Source organism: Choloepus didactylus, chromosome 7, assembly GCF_015220235.1.
Source record: "Choloepus didactylus isolate mChoDid1 chromosome 7, mChoDid1.pri, whole genome shotgun sequence".
Lineage (NCBI taxonomy): Eukaryota > Metazoa > Chordata > Mammalia > Pilosa > Megalonychidae > Choloepus > Choloepus didactylus.
Window position 1 is genome coordinate 108,712,485 of NC_051313.1, and position 22,042 is coordinate 108,734,526.

At 50.1% G+C, this 22,042-nt stretch overlaps 2 protein-coding genes across 5 annotated transcripts; one reads left to right on the forward strand and one right to left on the reverse strand.

Annotated features, from left to right (window-relative positions):
- The first annotated feature begins 2,776 nt into the window (after window positions 1–2,776).
- Window positions 2,777–14,150, forward strand: PEX6 (peroxisomal biogenesis factor 6). Of its 3 annotated transcripts, XM_037842383.1 has the most exons (17): window positions 2,782–3,857; window positions 5,332–5,492; window positions 5,965–6,048; window positions 8,880–8,982; window positions 9,057–9,190; window positions 9,778–9,889; window positions 10,218–10,426; window positions 10,871–11,066; window positions 11,266–11,342; window positions 11,492–11,624; window positions 11,705–11,910; window positions 12,045–12,106; window positions 12,336–12,444; window positions 12,696–12,812; window positions 12,971–13,048; window positions 13,197–13,336; window positions 13,549–14,150. In XM_037842383.1, the coding sequence occupies exons 1-17, from the start codon at window positions 2,976–2,978 to the stop codon at window positions 13,683–13,685; spliced, it is 2,940 nt and encodes a 979-aa protein (XP_037698311.1). In that variant the 5' UTR covers window positions 2,782–2,975; the 3' UTR covers window positions 13,686–14,150. The 3 variants fall into 3 exon arrangements, 1 of the variants encoding a protein (XP_037698311.1); XR_005217802.1 differs by lacking the exons at window positions 12,336–12,444; window positions 13,197–13,336; window positions 13,549–14,150 and having other exon boundaries at window positions 2,778–3,857; XR_005217801.1 differs by lacking the exons at window positions 12,336–12,444; window positions 12,971–13,048; window positions 13,197–13,336; window positions 13,549–14,150 and having other exon boundaries at window positions 2,777–3,857; window positions 11,705–12,106; window positions 12,696–12,783.
- Window positions 14,143–18,136, reverse strand: GNMT (glycine N-methyltransferase). Of its 2 annotated transcripts, none has more exons than XM_037842385.1 (6): window positions 16,668–18,136; window positions 15,649–15,832; window positions 15,112–15,228; window positions 14,769–14,911; window positions 14,540–14,661; window positions 14,143–14,453 (listed from the first exon to the last, which is right to left on the reverse strand). In XM_037842385.1, the coding sequence occupies exons 1-6, from the start codon at window positions 17,274–17,276 to the stop codon at window positions 14,282–14,284; spliced, it is 1,347 nt and encodes a 448-aa protein (XP_037698313.1). In that variant the 5' UTR covers window positions 17,277–18,136; the 3' UTR covers window positions 14,143–14,281. The 2 variants fall into 2 exon arrangements, with proteins under 2 accessions (XP_037698313.1, XP_037698314.1); XM_037842386.1 differs by having other exon boundaries at window positions 15,649–15,776; window positions 16,668–16,980.
- Between the last annotated feature and the right edge of the window lie 3,906 nt (window positions 18,137–22,042).

Here is a 22,042-nt window from a genome sequence, read left to right on the forward strand (position 1 = left end):
TGCAGCACACACACACACCCCCCCCCAGGAACTGGGGGAAAATGTGGAAATTTTGGACTTCCCCACCTGGATTATTACTGATATTCTGACAAACATTGATGACTAACAATTTAATAGGATGAGCCTTCAATCTTGGGGTTTGCCCTTATAAACCTTGTTACTGCAAAGGAGAGGCTAAACCTACTTACAATTGTGCCTAAGAATCTCGCCCAGAGAACCTCTTTGTTGCTCAGATGTGGCTCTCTCTCTAAGCCCACATGACAGGTGAACTCATTGCCCTCCCCCCTACATTGGACATGACTCCCAGGGGTATAAATCTCTCTGGCAACATGAGACACGACTCCCAGGGATGAGCCTGGACCCAGCCTTGTGGGATTGAGAAAATCTTCTTGACCAAAAGGGGGATATGAAATGAAACAAAATAAAGTTTCATTGGCTGAGACATTTCAAATGGAGTCAAGAGGTCACTCTAGAGGTCATTCTTATGCGCTATATAGAGATCCCTTTTTGGTTTTTAGTGTATTGGAATAGGTAGAAACTAGAAACTAGAAATGCAACTCAGTAGCCTTGATTCTTGAAGACAATTGCATAACTATGTAGTTTACATGGTGTGATCACATGCTCATGAAAACCTTGTGGCTCACACTCCCTTTATCCAGAGTATGGACAGATGAGCAGAAAAATGGGGACAAAAACTAAATGAAAAATACGGTGGGTGGATGAAATGTTTTGAGTATTGTTTTCTACTTTTATTTTTATTCTTTTTAGAGTAAGAAAAATGTTCAAAAATTGATTGAGATGATAAATGCAATGATGGTACTGTGAACCATTGATTGTACACCATGGATGGTATATGAATATATCCTGATAAAACTGAATTTAAAAAAAGGATTAAGTCTGTGGTCCTTGCCCAGGAGAGCAATGCTATAGGACAGTGGCCATGGGGATGGAGGAGAGAGGATAGAATTGGACAATCTGTAGGATCAACAAGATTTGGTGATTCATTGGATTGTGGGGGATGGTAAAGGAAAGGAGAGAGTTGAGAATGACTTCAGACATCATCAGAGATGTAGGAGGAAAACTGGTGTTGAAACTGCAAAGCGAGTAAAAAATTTTCAGGAAGGAGGATTGGTCAATAGAGTTAGATTCCAGAGAGGTCAAATAAGATAAAGATCAGACAGCATCCCCTGGATTCTACAATTAGGAAGTTATGTGCGGTCTTCACCAGGGGAATTTCAGAGGAGTACAAGCAAGATTATGGTGAATTGAAGAGTGCGTAAGAAGTAGAAAAGTGAAGACAGCAAATGCAGGCTATCTTATAGAAGTTGTATTTGGCTTTTCAGTGACTAATGATTTAAAGATAAGCAACGTGGACTGCATTATTTACTGGGGGGAAAGTCTGGGAGGAAAGGACATTTATTTGTGGAGGGGTACTTGTGTCAATATGGGTGCTGACCCAAGGCAGGATGCCAGATGTGTTTACCCATCTGCAAGACCCCAAGGAGCATCACAGTCCTAAGGCCTAGAGTTTGCCTGCTTCTATGTAAAGCAGGTATATCTTCTTTGCCCATCCTCCATCCCCATTCTCCCAGTCCTTGGTCCCTCTGGGAAGCAGGGGACAGAGCCATATATACTTTAGGACTACCAAATGGGGATGGACAATTTCAGGGTTAGGACTGGAGGTAGCTCTGGGAACTATAATCAGACATTTTAAAAATGTTTTTGTCTTTATGGGGATAGGTATCTCTTATAACATGCAAATCTAATATTCAACTTTCAGATATTTTCCTTTCAAACATTTTTCAGGAGTGCATAATGTACAAAGCAGAAGACTGCTTCAAGATGTTTAGCTGTGAAGGAAAGGAGACAGCTGGGAAGCAGCTAGAAGAGAATGCAAGGTTCAGAAAGTAGATTGCCGCCATCCAATCCACTGATTCTGAGTGCAAATAGATTATTAATAATTGCAAATGTGTGGCTTACCAGTGTCTGAGTGTCTTGTACAGAGCAGTGGGGGTGGAGACAAGGATAGAATCTAGGTAACAGCACAGGTGGGAAGCAGGCTCTGAGCTCCGTACTCATGACAGAAGCTTCAACCCCCTTCCTTGCGCCTGCTCTGCTGCTCTCCTGCTCTCCTGCTCTCCCTGCCTTCTCTAAGGTAGAATCGGGGAATGGGCTCCAGTCTGCAAAGATTAGTGGTGGGGATGGGAGAGAGTAACTTGATTGGCGGGGGTGGGGGGGGGTGGGGGGGGTGGAGGGGGTGGTTAAAAGAGCAAAGTGGCTTTGTCTTCGCTTCCACTCTGGTGGGAGTAGAACGAACAGGACAATGAACAGGACAAGAAGGGTTGGAACGTGGGTTTTGTGTAGGATGTCTGTTGGAACAGGTGTGGCAGCACCAAGCACTCCAGGGCTACGTGAATCACATGTGGTAATTCAGCCAGCAGCCACTACAGATCCATAAGCATGTCTAAGACAGTTTTATAATCCTACCATTCCCTCCTGCAACCTTCCCCCCAACTCCCAAACCTCGGTACCTACGCTTCTACAGGGGGCGCTCAGAGAGGGGTGGGATCCCTAAATACTACACCCACGGCTCCCAGCACCAAGCCAAGTACTAAGGACCCTGGCTGTTAACTGGTCAATCAGTAAACTGTAAAGTACATGCTCTATAGTTGAGAGCACGTTACTCCTCTAGAAGGTACAGAACCTAAACCCCTGTAATCACAGGCCCAAAGGACGCATGCGTAAAGGCTACGCAACCGCAGCGATTATGGTTTCTGCCATCGAAGCACCGTCCTGATCAGTCCGAGGCGCACCGTATTCCTCTCAGAGCATGCTCGCTGCACGCGACCCCCTCTCGCTTTCTCCTCTCCCTTCACGGAAGCGGAAGCGGAAGCGGTGTTCGCTCCGCGGGGTCGGGCCGCTAGCAGGCTCCGGAAGCCGCACTCCTTCACCTTCTTACTTGGATTCCTGTCACTATGGCACTGGCAGTACTGCGAGTCCTGGAGCCCTTCCCGACCGAGACGCCCCCGTTGGCGGTGCTGCTGCCACCCGGGGGCCCGTGGCCTGCGGCGGGGCAGGGCCTGGTGCTGGCCTTGCGGCCTGCGGGGGAGAGCCCGGCAGGGCCGGCGCTACTAGTGGCGGCCCTGGAGGGGCCGGGCGCGGGAACTGAAGAGCAGGGCCCCGGGCCCCCGGAGCTGCTGGTTAGCCGCGCGCTGCTGCGGCTTCTGGCACTGGGCTCCGGGGCCTACGTGCGGGCACGGCCCGTGCGGCGGCCCCCGGCACTGGGCTGGGTGCTGCTTGGCACCTCACCGGGGCCCGGGCTCGGACCGCGGGTCGGGCCGCTGCTGGTGAGGCGCGGGGAGGCCCTGCCTGTGCCCGGACCGCGGGTGCTGGAGACGCGGCCGGTGTTGCAAGGGCTACTGGGCCCGGGGACGCGGCTGGCTGTGACGGAGCTCCGCGGGCGGGCCAGACTGGGCCCGGAGACTGGGGACATCTGTCGGCCCCCACCCCCGCCGGTGGTGTCCTCCTTCGCGGCTCTCGGCACAGTCCGGCGACTCCGGGGAGTTTTGGGAGGGACCGGAGACTCACTGGGGGTGAGCAGGAGCTGTCTCCGGGGTCTCGGCCTCTTCCAGGGCGAATGGGTATGGGTCTCCCGGGCAGGAGAGACATCGAACGCTTCCCAGCCGCACTTGGCCACGATGCAGGTCTTGGAGCCTCGTTGGGACCTGTCTGAGAGGCTGGGACCTGGGTCTGGGCAGCCGGGAGAGCCCCTGGCTGATGGACTGGCTCTCGTGCCTGCCGCTCTGGCTTTTAATCTCGGCTGTGACCCCCTGGAAGTGGGAGAGCTCAGAATTCAGGTAGGATACATGACCAGAGCTGTAGAATTGAGGCCCCTTACTCCTTATGATCCTGGCCTTTTCACTTAATATCTCAGCCTTATTCATTCTCCATAATCAAAATAACACAAGTCTCCATAGTGTGGTGGTGGATGGGAAGGGCTTTCATCTAGTTAGGTGAAAGGTGAGAGCCACAAATTGCCAGGTGTGAATGGTAATCTACTTAAGCTAATCAGTTCATTGAATTGCTATCCAGTATTGGGGGTGGGGGTGGGGGTAGTATGGAAGATGATACCCCAGTGCCTTTGCTTATGCTTATCCTTGATTTCAAATTCCTTCCTATTCTTTTGGTCTTATCTGTTAAAATCCTACCATCCTTTCCTTCAAGGCCCATCACAAGATGCTGCTTTTCTCACAAAACCTTTCATGATCTTCCTGTAACATTTCTCCCTCCTGTAGTATTTTGTACCCTTCTTAGGCATTTATTTTATTCTGCCTTATAATGATTATATAATCTGTTTACTCCCCCAATTATATATTGTAAATTCCTTGAAGGAAGGGCTCTTTATTATCTTTGGTGTCTCGTGTTTAATTTTAATAATATATCCAAGAGAAGGTTTTGGTTTCTGCCTTTAAGGAGCTTACTTCAAGAAGATAACTGAATTGGGGGGGGGGGTGTGCAAATATAGTCTAAAGTATTAAAGTATAGACATCTAGGCGCCTAGATGTTTGGTTTAGACCTGCACTGTCCAGTATGGAAGCTACTAGCCACTTTTTGGCTATTTAAGATTTTTAAAACTAAATACAAGTTAAAATTCAATTCTTCCATTGCTTTAGCACATTTCCAGTGCCCAGTAGTCACATGTAGAGATAGTATGTTTCCATCATTGCAGAAAGTCCTGTTGGACAGTGCTAGTGTAGCCTATTAGTGCTATAGGATGTCAGGAAGAGATATAAGATATACATGAATGGGAGTGGGTATGGAAGATACTTCTGAATGAAGGAAAAACTAAAGTATTCAGACTGGAGCTCATTCTGCTGAACCAACACTTTCGGCTTCAATGAGATGATGTCATTTTCTCACAGCCTGAAGCCAGAATGTCCCCACTAATATCCGCTTATGTATCAATCCCAATGGCTGCCAGTTTTCACTCAAAAGACTTGTAAGAATTAACTTTCTACAATTTCACTAACTCGGGGTCAACTTAAGGTATTAGAGAAGGGCTGTCTTTACTCGGAAACTTTTTTGGAACCAGAGCCAGAAAATGAGTTGACGTCTCTTCCTGATAGCCATTAGAGGGGGAGATTTCTGTTTAAGGACAGCATTCTAGGGAACATACGGGTATTTGACTCTGCTACTCCAGACTTCATCTCTTAACCAATCTTGTGGTTATGCAAAGGCTGGAGGATGGAAATAGATATATTGGCTGCTAAGAGACATGGCAAGACGTGACTCCTTGAGAAGGTTACAAGATGGTGGTTATTTCTCTAATAGAGGTTCTCGGAAGGCTCCGGCACCTCTGAAGACAGAAGCTGCTCAGTACTGCCAGGGCCTCCGTTTGCCAGCGAGTTGCACATCGAAATTGTGTCCTCTCCCCACTACAGCACCAATGGAAATTATGACCATGTTCTTTACCAACACTTTCAGACACCCAGGTTAGCTGCCTGCTTTTGTGGGAGGATAGTGTTTCACCCTCGTCGCTCTCCTCCTATCCCATGCCTTAGATCCAGGTACCATAGAGCCTCTGATTAAGAGAAGCCACATTTAGGAAATACTGTGGCTAGGAGCCTCTTGGTGTGCCAAACAGACAATAGAAGAGAGATCTGGGCATGAGGTGAATTTGGACATTCCAGGTTGAGAAACTTCTTTGATCCAAGTGGCCCTCAGAAGAGCCAGGACCACGCTCTGCCCCTCACTGGTCTCTGATCTCCCTTTCTAGCTGCTCCCCCATTTCCTCCTGATCATTCTAGGTCTGACTTGTTCTCTAGAGAACTGCTTGGGATCTCTGGGTGGGCAGTAGGCCCCTAAGAATTAGTCTGTGTGTTGGGGGTGGGCAGCTGGGAGATGTGTCTGGCACATGCTCATGACACAGTTGTGAGCTGACCGGGGCCTGCTGCTGTGTTGCAGGGTAGTCCAGGAAGGGGATGTTCTGTGTGTGCCAACAATTGGGCGAGTAGAGACCTTGGAAGGAAGCCCAGAGAAACTGCCCAGGTATGCAGCTGCCTCCTAACCTACAGTTTTTACCCTGGGTGCAAGAGTTCTGTGGTCCCCTCTTCCCAATTTGTATTTAATAATTTTGTGTATAAGAACACTTTTTGTTGTTATGTACATTTTTCTGAAGAGAAGGTCCACACCTTCTTGAAGTTTCTCAGACTGAAAAAAGGCAAAGAAACACTGCCTGCTGGCTTGGAGGTATTTATCCTCAAGGCAATTGCTGTGTGGTGTTCCTAGGTAAACTAAAGCATCAGAGATGGTTTAATGCCCTAGACCAGTCCCTAGATGAGATTCCTTTCTTTCTCAACCACAGTGTTTTTCAGGCAGGGCTCGGGCCTTTCTCCCATGTATTTAACACAAGATCGGGCTCTGATTTTTGCCCAATTCTTGGAGTGTGCACTTGCTGCTTCCCAATTTCCATCTCCTAAAAGGAGGATGAGGTTTTGCTACTGTCCTTGAGGGGCCTTCTCTCTCTTTATCCTCAACAGAGGATGAGAAATAGAGGAAAACCGAGCCAAGAACCCAAAACAAGGAGTCCAACTTTTCTCTGCCTCCTGTTGACTCTGACCACAGGGGTTCCACATAAAATGGTGAGGCAAAGAATGAAGAGATTGCTCTAGTCTTATGTGAAGAGGGAAAAATGCTTAGCTCTATACCCCAACCAACCCCTGTACCTCAACCTATAGTTCCATTCTGGATGCAGTTTACTAGAAAGAGCACACAGCTGATAGATGCACTAACCCAACTTTCAGGAGATCGTAAATGAGGCGATGGCACCAGCCTGCAGAGGCTTTGACATAAGAAACTTCATGCCCAGGGTCTCTGGCCTAGCCAGGCTGGGTCCTCTGCAGAGATAGGTGCCTGGCCTAGAGCCCCTGAATCATCCTGGTCAGTGTTCACAGCTTGGTTCTGAGATCTGGCAAGTGCTCAAGCTTCTCAATCTCAGAGCTGTGGTGCCTCATTGAAGACCTGGTTGTGCCCTCTGTAAGCCCAGTTAGTGCTCCACAGTCAGGGCCCTGTGGAAAAATGCCAGGCTTGCACTTATCAGTCACTTCCCACCCCATTACCCATCTTAAATTTAGCAAATGTCTTATGAGCCAGCTTTCTATAGGAAAACTGCAGAATGTACACCCTTTATACTTGCAAAGGAGAACAAACACCAGGACCTCCTGAGACAGACTACCAAGCCAGTTCTGTTCCTGGGCATCTGCTGTTCCCTTCTCTGAGTACTGAGCACATAGTACCCCCCCACACCCAAACCCCTTACCCCAAGCAGGTCCTAAGGAAAGCAGGGTTGGGTTGGGCAGGTAGACAGATAGTGATGAGTATGTTAGGCCTTCCCTGGGCTTGGTAAGGGAAGCTAGAAAAGAGTTCCACTATGGGTGGTATGTAGCCTCTTCAGCCACTCCCGTGTTCTGCTTCTTGAAGCCAGGCCATACAGGAGCCAGCCCCACTGTCTCCCATCTGGCCCTTGGGAACATAACAAAGTGTTTCCTAAGAGCTTCCAGACATGTTCCAGAAATCTGGCCCTTCTACTCGCTGAGGCTGTCCAACCTGCCCTCCATCTAAGAGGGTGGTTTCACCCTGGCCCCCCATGGTGCTGTTCCTCACTGGATTCCTACGTGGCACTTGCAGTGCTTGTCAGATGCACCCCGACTCAAGGTGTTTGGCTTGATTGAGATTTTAGGTCATAGACCCACCCATCATTTTTATACATTTGCTAACACTTGGGTACAGTTTTCCTTGTGTTCTATCTGGAAAATTGGGTTAGCCGCTGTTACTGCTTCCCACTCTTCCCACTTGGTAGGTTGAGTCAACCTGACTCACTGTGACACTAGCCAGTGACTGCACAGCCCTGACCATGCATCAGAATTACTGGGGAGCTTTCAAAACATATAGACATCTGAACCCCACCCAGACGTGTGCAGAGGTGAGGCTGGGGCCTATGGGAACATTTTTTTTCCCCAAAAAAGAAGAGGAAATAGTAATTTTTAAATTGCTTTATAATTCATATACCATGAAATTCACCCTTTTAAAGTGTACAATTAAGATTGCAAGTTGTACAACCATCACCACTGTCTTAATTCCAGAATATTTTCATAACCACTCCCCCAAAACAAAACAAAACAAAAAAAACAGACCCATTAGCAGTCAGTTGCCATTGCTCCTTCTTCCAGCCCCTGGCAACCACTAGTTACTTTCTGTATATGGATTTGCCTCTTCTGGATATTTCGTTTGAATGGAATCATGAAACGTGAGAAATGCTGATTTTAAAGAGCTTCACAAGTAATTCTAATGTGCAGTCAGAATAGAAAATCATTAATTATTAGACGTCATTAAGGAATCTACCTGCAATTAGATTTTGTAGGTTACTGAATAAGAGCCAGGGGACCTTTCCCGGATGTTTTGGGAGGGCTTGGTGGTTATGTGAGGGAGAAACTGCATTCTGAAGCCACAGGAAATGATCCATTGCTAAGTGCAGCAGTGGCTTCCATTGGAGTGGGCAGGTGGGCCGGTTGTCTGGAGAAACACATCCAAATATCTCTGATGGTTGCCATGGGGGATGTGGAGAGACAGGCATAGCTCCTGTCCTCAAAATATGCATGATCCAGCAGGAGAGATGAGAAAAATGACCTCCTTTCCTTACCCTCTCACCCTACCTCCCACCATGTTTCAGGGGCTTTTTTTTTTTTTTGCTTTTTTTTTTTCTGCTCTTGAACTCATCCCTGCAGTAGGACCTCTGTGACTGAGTCACCCTCCTTGTCCTTGGGGTGGGAGGGGGGTACATGGGCCCTGGATCTGGGGTTCACTGGGCCTCTTTCCTGCAGGTGGCAGGAAATATATTTTAAGGTGAAGAAAACAGTTGGGGAAGCTCCAGATGGGCCAACCAGCACCTACTTGGCCGACACCACCCACACCTCCTTGTATATGGTGAGGTCTTGGGGGTCGGAGGAAGCCTGGGGAAGGGGGTGGAAGCATCAGTCGAGCGCTGCTACCTTTCACAGGTGGGTTCTACCATGAGCACTGTTCCCTGGCTCCCTTCGAGAGAATACAATTCCTGGAGCAGCTTGTCCCCTCCAGGCCTGGAGGCCTTGGTAACTGAGCTCTGTGCTGTCCTGAAGCCTCGCCTCCAGCCGGGGTAAGAGGGTGTGAGGACAGCATGCTCAGGACCTCGCTGGAGGTACAGCGGGCTGATGAGTAGTTCCTCATGCTCCCGGCCAGTGTGGGCTTGAGAGGATTTCCCTCCAACCAGTATGGCCAGCCCAGGCTACCAATCCCTGTCCTTTCTAGAAGCAAATTCCCAGGCTCCACTAGGGAAGAATCTCCACTGGGGCAGCTGTCTTGCCCTTGGGGAGCCCAGTAGCCATCCTGGCCTTCACCACCCAGGCCCTAAAGGACATACCATACCACTGGCCCAAGTATAGGCATAGACCCTTCCCCTCAGTACAGTCGAGACCAGACATAACAGTTAAGGCCTCACTGAAGGCACAGTGATGACAAAAGGGAATTAGTCTCTGGGTGTGGATATGCTCCCTGCCCTGGCCGGAGCATCACAGCTGGCAAGGGCAATATGGCTTCATCATGTGGAGACAGCCCTGGGGAGGGGGCATCCTCAAGGAGAGAGAAACAGGGTGTCTACTTTCTAGATCCAAGTGTTTCTGTGTTACTAGGGACTCTGAAGTTTTGGCTGGGTGGAGGAAACAAGCATCTCTTCTCTGGTTGCAGGGGTGTCCTGCTGACCGGAACTAGCAGTGTCCTTCTACGGGGTCCCCCAGGCAGTGGGAAGACCACAGCAGTCCGTGCTGCCTGCAGCCGCCTCGGGCTCCACTTACTGAAGGTGAGGATACCTGGAAAGTGGAACCCCAACCACTTCCCCTCAAGATTCAGTCTCTCTCTCTCTCTTTTTTGGCCTACTGACCTAGTGGGTCATGCATATTCCCATGATTCACAGCTACTGAGAGATGCTTTCAAGAGGGAGGGGGTTTCAAGGTTTTGGTGGACAGTACAGGACTAGGTAAGGAAGAGGTGGAACTTGACTAGGGTTACCTTCTTCCCCCATCCCTTCCCTCCCCCAAAAAGGATGGCCTATATCTTCTGATTTCCTGCTCCAGTCTCACCTGTCCTTTGCTCACATGCTCACAGACCTACTGGAACCCCCTCCCCAGGTGTCCTGTACCAGCCTCTGTGCAGACAGTAGTGGGGCTGTGGAGACAAAACTGCAGACCACCTTCTCCCAGGCTCGGTGCTGCCGGCCTGCGGTCCTACTGCTGACAGCTGTCAACCTGCTGGGCCGGGACCGTGACGGGCTAGGTGAGGACACCCGCGTGGTAGCCACACTGCGTCACCTCCTCCTCGACGAGGACTCCCTCACCAGGTATTTATGCAGAGCTGGGCCTATTAAGGGGCAAGGCCCAGCCCTCCTACTCCTCTTTAGCCTCTCGTTCCTGTCTTCCCCACACCCTTCAAGGGCTCCTTAGACATCTACCACCCATTTGACTGCCCTCTAGATAGCCCTGAGCTGGGGATCCTAGGGGCATCCAGAGGGAGGAGGGTATGATCCCACTCTTAGGAAATACTAGGTTGAAGAGAAAGCAAGCCTCTGCCTTCATTGAGCTCCTAGGTGAGGACAGAGACAAAGGTCTCCCTCTCTAGGAACTCCCATGGACCCCCTTTCAGGAAACTTGGGATGTTCAGCTCCCTACCCCATCCCAGCACCCACCCCACCTTCCTACCCTTCTGCACTGGCCTCAGGACAAGGCCGTGCTCAGAGCTGCCAGTGATGTCCCTTACCCTCAGTGCTCACTCCTCTCTTCTGCAGCTGCCCTCCCCTGTTAGTTGTGGCCACCACAAGCCGGGCCCAGGACCTGCCTGCAGATGTGCAGACAGCATTTCCTCATGAGCTGGAGGTACCTGTGCTGTCAGAGGGGCAGCGGCTCAGCGTCCTGCGGGCCCTCACTGCCCACCTTCCCCTGGGCCAAGAGGTGAACCTGGCACAGTTGGCACGGCGGTGTGCGGTGAGCACCAAGGCAGGGTGCTGGGCCTCGCCACGTTCTTTGTCACAGCAGATCAGTCCTCCTGCCCCACAAATGAGTGTAGAAAACCCAGAGGCATCAACCTTGGGCCTCTGCTGCTGGCTGGGGACTACTTTCCATGGTCCCCAAGAGTCCCCAGCTACAGCACCCTGGTCATCTGTCCTTTCCTTTGGTCCCCTAGGGCTTCGTGGTTGGGGATCTCTATGCCCTCCTGAGCCACTGCAGCCGGGCTGCCTGCACCAGGCTCAAGAACTCAGGGTAAGGGAACTTGGACCCACGAGGGCAAGGCAGTAAGAGGAAAAGAGGATGGGTGGGGGGCTGGTGTGGAAGGGAGAAGGGAATGGGACCCTGAGGGGGTGGATGTCCTAGGAGAGGTCCCCTGGAGGCCTCCCTGTATTTGTTTGCAGTTTGGCAGATGGCTTGAATGAGGAGGACGAAGGGGAGCTGTGTACCGCTGGCTTCCCCCTCCTGGCTGAGGACTTTGGTCAGGCACTGGAGCAGCTGCAGACAGCTCACTCCCAGGCTATTGGAGCCCCCAAGGTAGAGACTAAAGGTCCTTGGAGGTTGGATAGGGGCTTCCTCCACCAGAGAATCTCAGCCACACACCTTCTGTCTCCTAGATACCCTCAGTGTCCTGGCAGGATGTGGGTGGGCTGCAGGAAGTGAAGAAGGAGATTCTGGAGACCATTCAGCTCCCTCTGGAGCACCCTGAGTTGCTCAGCCTGGGTCTGAGGCGCTCGGGCCTCCTACTGCATGGGCCCCCTGGCACTGGCAAGACCCTCTTGGCCAAGGCGGTGGCCACTGAGTGCAGCCTTACCTTCCTCAGGTGGCCGGGGGGCCTGGAAGGGATGGTGGATGGATTGGGGGCTGCAGCAGTCTGGGGAGCAGGAGGGGCTGCCCAAGAGGTCGATTGTGTGTATGTGCATCTGATGAGTCTCACCCTTTCACACCCTCTCTCAGTGTGAAGGGACCAGAGCTCATCAACATGTACGTGGGCCAAAGTGAGGAGAATGTGCGGGAAGGTGAGTGAGTGGGAAGGGGCAGGGCTTCCAGTCCTTCCCAAGCCCCCATGGTCCCTGTGCTGCCGCCACCCTCAGACTGCTCAGCCTTTCCACTAGTCAGGCTGCCGCCCAGCAGGGTCTGATACCGGGAGTGCTGGTGATGAACTGTCAAACCCTGGTGCCTTCTGCCCTCTGCCCTGATGTCAGATCCCCCTGGGCTTCCTCCTGTGGGCCCTCTTTCTCTCCTCAGTGTTTGCCAGGGCCAGGGCTGCGGCTCCCTGCATTATCTTCTTTGATGAATTGGACTCCTTGGCCCCAAGCCGGGGGCGAAGTGGAGACTCTGGGGGTGTGATGGACAGGTGGGGGTCTGAGTGGGACTGGAATCTGGGATCCCAGATGGGAGGATGGGAGATGGGTCACAGCAGTCCTCCAGGCAGCTGGAGGACATTGGGGGTCATTGGGAAGGACAGGGAGCCTACATGGAAGGATACACAGGACATGGCTGAGCAGTGGGCCCTGGTAGGAAAGCCTGCAAGGAGAAGCACCACAGGCAGGGGCAGCATCTAAGGATGGATGAAGGAATTGCAAGCCTTCACTTCCTCCCTTGCAGGGTGGTGTCTCAGCTCTTAGCCGAGCTGGATGGGCTGCACTGCACTCAGGATGTGTTTGTGATCGGAGCCACCAACAGGCCAGACCTCCTGGACCCTGCCCTGCTGCGGCCTGGCAGGTGGGCACCCCATACTGCTCACCTCCACCAGGCTCACCCCCTTTGACCCCCATTGTGTGCCTCCCGTACCCCTCATGGCTGGGCTCCCTGACCCTGAGGCCAGCCTGCCCTCCTGGGAGAGGAGGAACCTGACCTTGCCCTGTCTCATCTCCCCAAAGATTTGACAAACTGGTGTTTGTGGGGGCGAGCGAGGACCGGGCCTCCCAGCTGCGTGTTCTGAGCGCCATCACGCGCAAGTATGCCCTGTTAGAGGAAGACTCCCGAGGGCTCGGGCCTTGGGGTGGTTAGGGGATACATGCACCTGCAGGACAAGCCGGGCAGCAATGGCTGCGAGAGAGGAGGCAAGGCCAGCCACAACTGTCTTTTTTCCCATATCCCCAACAGATTCAAGCTCGAGTCCTCTGTGAGCCTGGTGAATGTGCTGGATCACTGCCCTCCCCAGCTGACAGGTGCTGACCTCTACTCCCTCTGCTCGGATGCCATGACAGCTGCCCTCAAACGCAGGGTTCGGGACCTGGAGGAAGGTGAGCCATTCACCATCCCCAGAAGTCAACCAAAAAGCCAGTGGGAGGTGGGCCTGGTTCTGGATTTCAGAGGAAGGACCGTTGGCATCTGGGGGACCTGGGACAGGATGATGGTGCCCCCAGGGCTCTCTCTGTTGCCTGGACACAGTCCACAGCCTCTGTTTCCCAAGCTGGGCCGGGGCTCCTGGCCTTGACTCCCCGTTTGATTCCAGGGCTGGAGCCGGGGAGCTCAGCACTGCTGCTCACCATGGAGGACCTGCTGCAGGCCGCTGCCCGGTTACAGCCCTCGGTCAGCGAGCAGGAACTGCTCCGGTACAAACGCATCCAGCGCAAGTTTGCTGCCTGCTAGGAACCTCCCACACTCTGGAACCCTGCCATGGCTAAAAGTACCCTAGGTTTCCTGACAGAGAAACCTGAGAGGAGAAGGCTCTTCCTCGGGCTACTGATGGCCCACCTGAAGGCTGCTTCCCTCCAGGAGATTCCCCCTGGGTGCAGAGTGTCATTGGGAGCCCCACTGAGATCCCCTGAAGCACCCCTGTCTTTCAACCCTCCTTTGAGGCCAGCGCCAACACTATAGCTCATCATAGGAGGAGGGGCCAGGAGCTGGGGTTCTGGGGATTGGGCACTGGGTTGGGGGGTGGGGGTGCCAGATCTGGGCTGAAAATAAAGTGCGTGCTGCCCCCTGCTGGTGATGTGGGTGAAAGGTTGGAGGGGTACAGAGCAAGTGGTGGGCTAAGCCTTAGGGAAGGACAGGGGTGGGAGCCACAAGAGCTTGTTCCTCCCAACAGAAATACAAGGCATGCTGGAACGGTAACAGGCACAGACTATATTGTTTGCTTTTCCATTTGCCTGAACCCAAATCCCTGCACCCCAGCTGCAGTCTGCCTCTCCCCACACTTGATGTGGGGCTGCTGGTCCCCACCTCCCTATACAGAGGCAGGTCACTCAGCCTGTCCTCTTGAGCACATGGATGAAATAGCAGGGAGTGTAGGCCTGGCCTAGTTTGTAAGGCTTGAAGTCACCTAGGACGCTGTGGTGGCATTTGCCCCCGAAAGCTTCTCGGAGCAGCTCTGTGAAGGACTCCAGGCAGTGCGGGTAGTAGGAGAGCCGGAACTTACTGCAACAGAGACCCCACCCAACCATGAGGCCAGCTCCCCCTCGACCACCACCCCCTCCTCTCCCCTGGCCTAGTCCTCTGGGTACCTCATGCCAGGAGAGCCATCCTGGCCAGCCCCCGGCACCTGCATTGTGTAGTCCAGAGTCACCATATGGGCTTTGTTGTTCACAGTCAACACTGACGTTGTGATGTCCTTGGTCAAGTCACTCTATAGGCCATGGTGCAGGCAGCATTAGCTTCTGCCACCCACTGGGGCCCCCCAGACCCCAGGACCACACTTCCCACCTGGGCCTGCCTTCCCCCAGCAGGACCCACCTTATAGTAGATGTTCTTTCCTGGGGGTGCACAGCCTGTGCTGAGGATGTGATCGTAGTTGCGATGATCAATGACTAGCAGACCCCCCGGCCGCACCATGCTCGCAATGTTTTTTAGCGCCAGCCGGTGCTCACTCTGGTCCCCTGAGCTCCAGACAGGGGCAGGAAGGGTCTGCTCAGGGCCAGTCTCCCTCCCATGTCTCCCCTTCCCAGGGGTGCCAGTGCCAAGGCAGAGAGAGAGAAAGCAAAAAGTCTGCTTTAGCAAGAGAGCAAGCACCAGAAGAGGGGTCTCTAGAAGGAGTATAGCTCAGGGCTGTATAGCCCAAGGCCCCACCCTTGCTCACCCATGCAGTCTGGCAAGTGGGCAAAACTGTTTCCAAGGCAGATGACAGCATCAAAGCCACCCCCTGGTGGCTGGGGCACATCTTTGTCCAGAGTCATCCAGTTGGCTTCTTCGATGACTGGGGGCCAAGAAGAATAGGAGTCAGGTGGCACCTCTACCAAGTGTAGTCCTGCCTCTGTTTCCCTATCCAGACAGAGACACACAGGGAGTCCCCATCCAGTTAGCGGGAAGGGACAGGGAAGATAAGGAGGGAAGAGGGGCCGGGGAGGAGGAAGCCATGGTGGAGAAGCAGGGCTTATGGGTTTTTATTTGTGGGGTAGGGACAGGACACTATAAACATTTAAAACTAGCTGCTCACACCCCAACTGTTCTTATGGTGCCTAAGCCTCCCTTTTCGAGAAAATGACTATTCTCTTTCCTCTAATTTTAATGTCCCCCTGGAGAAAGAAGAGTCCACTCCAATTGCTACAGGAGCCCAGGGCAGAGGGAACAGTGTCCTCGGTGACTGAGCTGGGAGGGCTTGGCTGGACCTGCATACCCCACTTGTCGAAGCTGGGCTCGTGCCGCCGGTTCCAGCGCTCTTTTAGCGCATACTTCAGCATCTTGTCACTGGCATCCACGCTGGTCACGCTGAAGCCCTCCTCCACCAGCATGATGGAGTCCACCCTGGACAGGACCAGTGATGACAGGCAGGCAGGGGCAGTCAGTGGCGGGGGGCAGGGCTGGGAAGACAAGGAAGAGGCCCCGTGTGGGACGCGCTCTCCTCAACTCTTCAGAGCCCTTTCCTCTGCTCCCCCTCCCTGGGCCCTCACCACTGACCACCGATGACTCACAAATCTGTTTTTTATTATTAGATAGCAACTTTTTTTTTTTAAGCAGTTATTCACAGCCAGGCACTAATCACAGCAATCCTGTTTGTAGATGGTGTTATCCACATTCTAGCAATGAGCAAACTGAGGCTGGGGTTAGTTTAGGAACTTGTGCACAGGAGGCGGTATTGCAGGTGGTTTCCAGCACAGGCCAGACTAACCACCTTGGGTCTGTATCTTCTCTCCACTAGATGGAGGACCTTTACTTCTCTGAGACCTAATTTCCACTTCCCCACAACTTATTTCATGGGGTATTGTGAGGATTTTTTAAAATGATGTATCAAAAGCTCCTGGCAAAGCACTTGGCACGGGCTAATGTTGGACAAATGTCACCTTATCATTGCCCAAGGCCAGCAAACTAGGAACAATCCTGGAGCCAGGATCCGAGCTCACTGTGGCTCTTGCATTGACTAGAGGCACCCTCTGCCGCCTTCCCCAAAGCACTGTACCCACACCCTCACTCCCGCCTCGGTGGTCTTATCCCTCTTCGCCCACCGAACTTCGCCTGTGCGCTCGCCGTCCCGGTTCTGGCCCGGCACGCACCCATTCCCGGCCCTGGGGTCCCACCCCCTCCAGGCTCCGAGTTGGCAGGGGAAGCTGCCCCGACGTGCCCAGCCGTGATCCTGCGCTCCTGCGGCCCCGGCCCAGCCACCGCGGTTCCCCGGCTCCGGCTCCCGCCCGGGCTCACCCGGTGCCACAGGCCACGTCGAGCACCCGATGGCAGCCGTGTTGGCGCAGCAGCCCGAGCAGCCAGGCCTTGTACTCGGCGGTGCGGCTGCGGGTGTCCCCGATGTAGAGCTGCCAGACACGCGCCGCCTCCCCGTCTGCGTACTGGTCCGGGAGCCCCTCGGCCGCCACCCCGAGGGAGCGGGTCCGGTACACGCTGTCCACCATCCTGCTCCGCGCCCAGCTCCGCGGCCACCCGCTCCACACTTACAGAGCGGCCGCTGCCTCCGGCCCCGCGGCCCCACCCGGCCAATGGCAGGTGAGCGCGGGGACACGCCCCTGCTCGGCTCCGGGCCAGGGGCCCGCCGGCCGCGGTAGAGCACTGCCTCGCAATCCTGGACCGGGCCCTGCTCGCCGGACCTAGCCCTCTGGGCAGACGCACGGCGGGAAAGGACACTTGGACTCTTCCCACTCTCTGCCCACCTGACCTGGCTAGCCAGAAGGAGCAGGAGCAGTGAGAGTGCCCACGCCGCCACCACCAAAGCTGGAAAGAAAGCGAAAAAAATTTCCAACCCCCAATTTCACAGGGGGGCAGGACTGGACCGACCGCAGCTAAGGAAGGTATTAGCATATCTAAGGAAGAATGAACATCCAGCTGAAGGGAAGTCCAGCCCTAGGTCGTGGAGAGTCTAGGGATAATGCTGGTCTGTCAACCGAATCCGGAGGCGGAGAGCCCTCCCGAGGAGTCATCCGCACCCACCCCGAGGTAGGGGCGCCTCTGTTGTGTAGGTGACGCCTGAGGCTTTTCCCTGAGCCGTCTAACCGGGAGTCCGCTCCTCGCCCACCCCTTCTAATGACCGTCTGCATCCAAGGAGGTGCCCACGGGGAGAGCAGCCCGGAGTCAGGGGTGGGAGTGCTTGGCGCCCTTCCTATTAGATTGTTCATTGCCACTTCTGAAAATGCATTTAAGAAATTTGGAGAAAAATGAAAAATGAAATCAAATTGGAATAAACAAGCAGAAGTATAGGGAAATAAGTTGTCACTACCTACAAATGGATTGGCTGAACATAAAATACTTGAGAGTTAAGTGGGTTAGGGCAATTTATTATTTTTTTTTTCCTATTGCCTTCTTTCCCATTTGTTTTTGTCTAGGAAAGGAATGAAGTAGGCAGGAGGCTGGCTCACTCTTTTAACCCTCTCTTAATATACTTGGAGGTAAACCTGGGATTTTCTCAGGGTCCAAATGCTGTTGGGAAATGTCGCTGTTAGAATGACCAGGCTAATCTTATCAACCGATTGTCGTTTACCAGACTCTTTGGGTCACAATACTTAAGGGCAAGTATTCTTGCAATTAGGATGTTTGTGGCCTTTCCCCTTTCTTCTTCTGATAGTCATACAACTAGTGAAGCCTGAGAGAAGAGCATTGATTTGTAAAGTTAGACATCTCTGCCCACCGTTTCATAAGGAAATTGCTATTCAGGGAAGACCCCATTTAGGAATTTGATAAAACTAGCTCCAGAAAAAGTATTTTGATTTTGTTCATTTTATCTAGCTAAGAAAAACAGTCAACTATTTAAGCAAAGTGCTTTTTGGTTTGGTGTAATGTGACTTCCTTCACCTAGGGAAAATTTTTCCATGTCTAAAATGATGTCAATTTATTTTTTTTTCTTTTCCCATTTTTAAACTGAGAGTTGTTTGAAATTTTGGCATAATCCACACATCTTGGAATGTCTGTATAGCAGCATTTTTGTGATTGGCCTGCAGTCTTTAGAGGCTAAAGGCCACACTCTATACTGATACAGAATTTGATTTAAATATTTGATTTTGATTAAAATATTGATGACTAAGATTTCTGAGAAAAATAACATTTTACCCACAGAGCCGTAATTAGGATTAGAATATTATAGGCTGTGTGTAGCTTCTAAATGTACTTTCCATTTCAAAGACAAAGTTTTAGTTCCCAAGTTAATGATTATTTTCTTTCTCATCCAGGGGCATTTTTTAAAATGTTGAGATCATAGTGCATATGAAATTTCATGGATTTCCTTTTAAGTTTTTTTTTTACTTTTAACTATCAAAAGCATATTTTCTTCTCTTAACCATAAAGTGCTCGCCCCCCATATTTTTAATGGCTACATAGCATCCATTTAGTGGATGCACTGTGACTTGTTCAATCATTCCCCAAGTTTTGAACATTTAAAATGCTCTCACAATTTTTCAAGGGAGTAAACACGTGGATGATTATGATCAAACCATTTTCCAAATAGAATTTTTCTATTAATTGGTACTGTCATCCAAAACAAGCTTATTTCAATTCTTCTCTACATGAGGATTTTATTCCTATTTCATTAGGTATTAGGTATAATTATTGTAATCTTCTTTAATTACTACCAGAATGTACCAAATAATTACAAGTCTTCATCTCTAAATTGTTTGTTCATGTCCTCTGCTCACTGAAAGATACGGAACCACCTTTTGTTTTTGTTTTTCTTTTAGATAACCTGTAAATTTTAGATAACCCAATTCAAGGACCTGGGCCATGGAGAGGCAAGTCACAGAATATAAATCAATTTACAGTTTGACTTAGTTGAAAATGAGAATAGGTGATATTTTAAATATGCAACATTTATTATTTGGAATTTGGCTGAAAAGACAAAATTTTCCATCTCTGATGTGTGATATGTTTGCAAAAAGACTTTAGCTTGAGACTGTGGCTGCAACTGGAGAAATTCCAAGGCAGTTCCTACCTGAGGACACATTAAAATCCTGATATTGAAAAGTACATATATACAGTAACTACAAGTGGGAGCTATCCTGTTTTTGTTTTGATTCGGACCAGGTCAAATTTTATTTTTCACATGGTGGATGCTAAATTCCAAACTCCAGTCCAAGTCACTGAAAAGAGCTCTTCGCCACTGACTGTCAATGCAGATTGGACATTGGAATGCCCAAGGAGGGATGGAAAGCCACCAAACTGCATGGACTCTGCTAGCAGAATTATCCCAACTTTTTAATATAAGGCACAAGACTCAATCTGTGTAAGTATCAGTGCCGCACTGAAAGTGAACATGATTGAAGGGGGTTGTTTAAAATACTGTGCCCCACAGATTAGCACTACAAATATAAGGAAGTGCTTGCATGATCTACTTCTAAGGTATGACACTGGTACAAAGAGTTAACAACAAGTGGTATATGGGGAAAACTACCCATTGCATATTACAGACTATATTTAATAGGAATACCAGACCTTTACCACACACATACTAGGGATAAATAATTAGGGGCTGATAAGAGTTTTGAGGTGTTTTGTGTTACGATAATAGTTTAAAATTGAGAGTGATGTTCATTGTACAACTAAGTGAAGATTATGAGACATTAATTGTTTATCTTGGACAAAATATATGCTATGTGAAATTAGGAACCCCATACTTAATAAGTCAAGCCCTCAATCTTGATGCTTACTCTTGTGAAACTTACAGCTGTAAAAGGAAGGCTAAACCTACCTTAATTATGCCTAAGAGTCACCTCCAGAGAACCTCTTTTGTTGCTCAGATGTGGCCTTTCTCTCTCTAAGCCCAACTCTGCAAGTAAATTCATTAACCTCCTCCCTACGTGGGACATGACTCCCAGGGAGTGAATCTCCCTGTTGATATGGGACACAACACCTGGGGATGAGCCTGGCCCTGGCACTGAGGGATTAAAAATGCCTTCTTTAAAAAAAAAAAAAAAAGCCTTCTTGATCAAAAGGGGGGAAAGAAAGGTAACAAAATAAGGTTACAGTAGCTGGAGATTTCAAATAGAATCGAGAGGCTATCCTTTAGGTTACTCTTATGCAAGCTCCCACTAGATACTCCAAATGGCCACAGTATCCAAGCCCTAATCAACAGTAATCCCGAAATACCTAGGTCCCTATCTGAGACTCTATCAGAAACTTAAATCCTCCAGAGTGTTCTATGCCAGATAAATCCCAAAACCCAGAGGCAACAGCCTCTTCAAGTAAATCAACCAGATACAGCCCCCTCCCCCATAATGTCAACACCCCTTTTCAATATTATCAAGTTAGGGTGGTCATTTCCTAGACATCCCTGAAGATCGAGAAGGATTAAAGGTGAGGAAGGGGTAGCAACAGACAAGATTGGATTTAACAAAGGATTATGAACAGTGAATCTTTGTATATTTTTTTTAGATACTAGGGTATTAGAATAGCTAGAAAGAAATAACTGAAATGGTGGAACTGTAACCCATACCATTCTTTGAAATTTGCTCTATAGCTACTTGTTATATTATACTTTGAAAGTTATCACCTCTCTGCATATGTTATATTCCACAATAAGGAAATAACTGAAATTGTTGAACTGTAACCCATAACATTCTTTGAAATTGGCTAACTACTTGTTAAATTGTACTTTGAAAGTTATCATTTTGCTGTATATATATTTCACAAAAAAATGTAAAAAAAAAAAAAAAAGCTTAAAAAAAAAACAAACTCAGTCTGCTCTGAGAAAGTCCCCTTAAGCATGTGTAAAATTGGCCTCTATATTAATGGGTTGTAACACTAATGGTTACTATTATACTTAGCACATCCATGAGACTTTCACCATTGTTTTAAGAAGAGAGGTTCTCTTTGACCATTTTAAACTTTGCTAAAAGCAGTTCTAAGGTGTGCTGATCTTCAGTAAGATCTCTCCAGTATACACAGATCTGCCTATTAAGCTGTTCTTCAACATTAAAATGAGATGCTATTTGGGCTGGTAACAGGTGGGACATTGCTCTCTGGAACACGTGACTTAGCGCATGCTGTCTGATCTAAAGGAGGGGGAGAGTAAAAAAATCCATCCTACTTTGGTGAGGAATTCCTGAAAAAACAGCGTCTATTAGATTTTTTGAGTGTCTTTTTTTGTTTTGGACAGAGAACCTTTTATATTTTAGGAGCAGGGGTGAAGGATGTCACCATGCCTGGAGCTGATGATGGGGTCAGCCTGCTTCTCTCCCCTCCCAATGTACATAACACCTTCCTATACTGAATCACAATGATTTCAATGGAGGTTTAAGTTCCGGCAGTCTGCACCACCTTAACAGATGGAGAACACTATTTTAGAGAAATCATTTATAAAACTGAAGTCCCCCTGAAGAAACAGTAAAGAGAGAGAAGCCAACCCTTGAGGGCAGCATAAGGGTCAAGCTTGACTTTAAGACATACATCACTTTAAACTTTGAAAGGGAAGAAAGATCTGAAGGTCAATTCTGAAGAGGACCAGAGGTGAGCAGACAGCAGCTGGTCTGCCTTCTGGAAGACAGAGCCATGGTGTTCAGGCCAACAGGTGGTGAGCTGTCACTACAGGGTACTATGACATAAGGATTATGCACCAGGATGCTGAAGCCATTCCATTTGGGTTC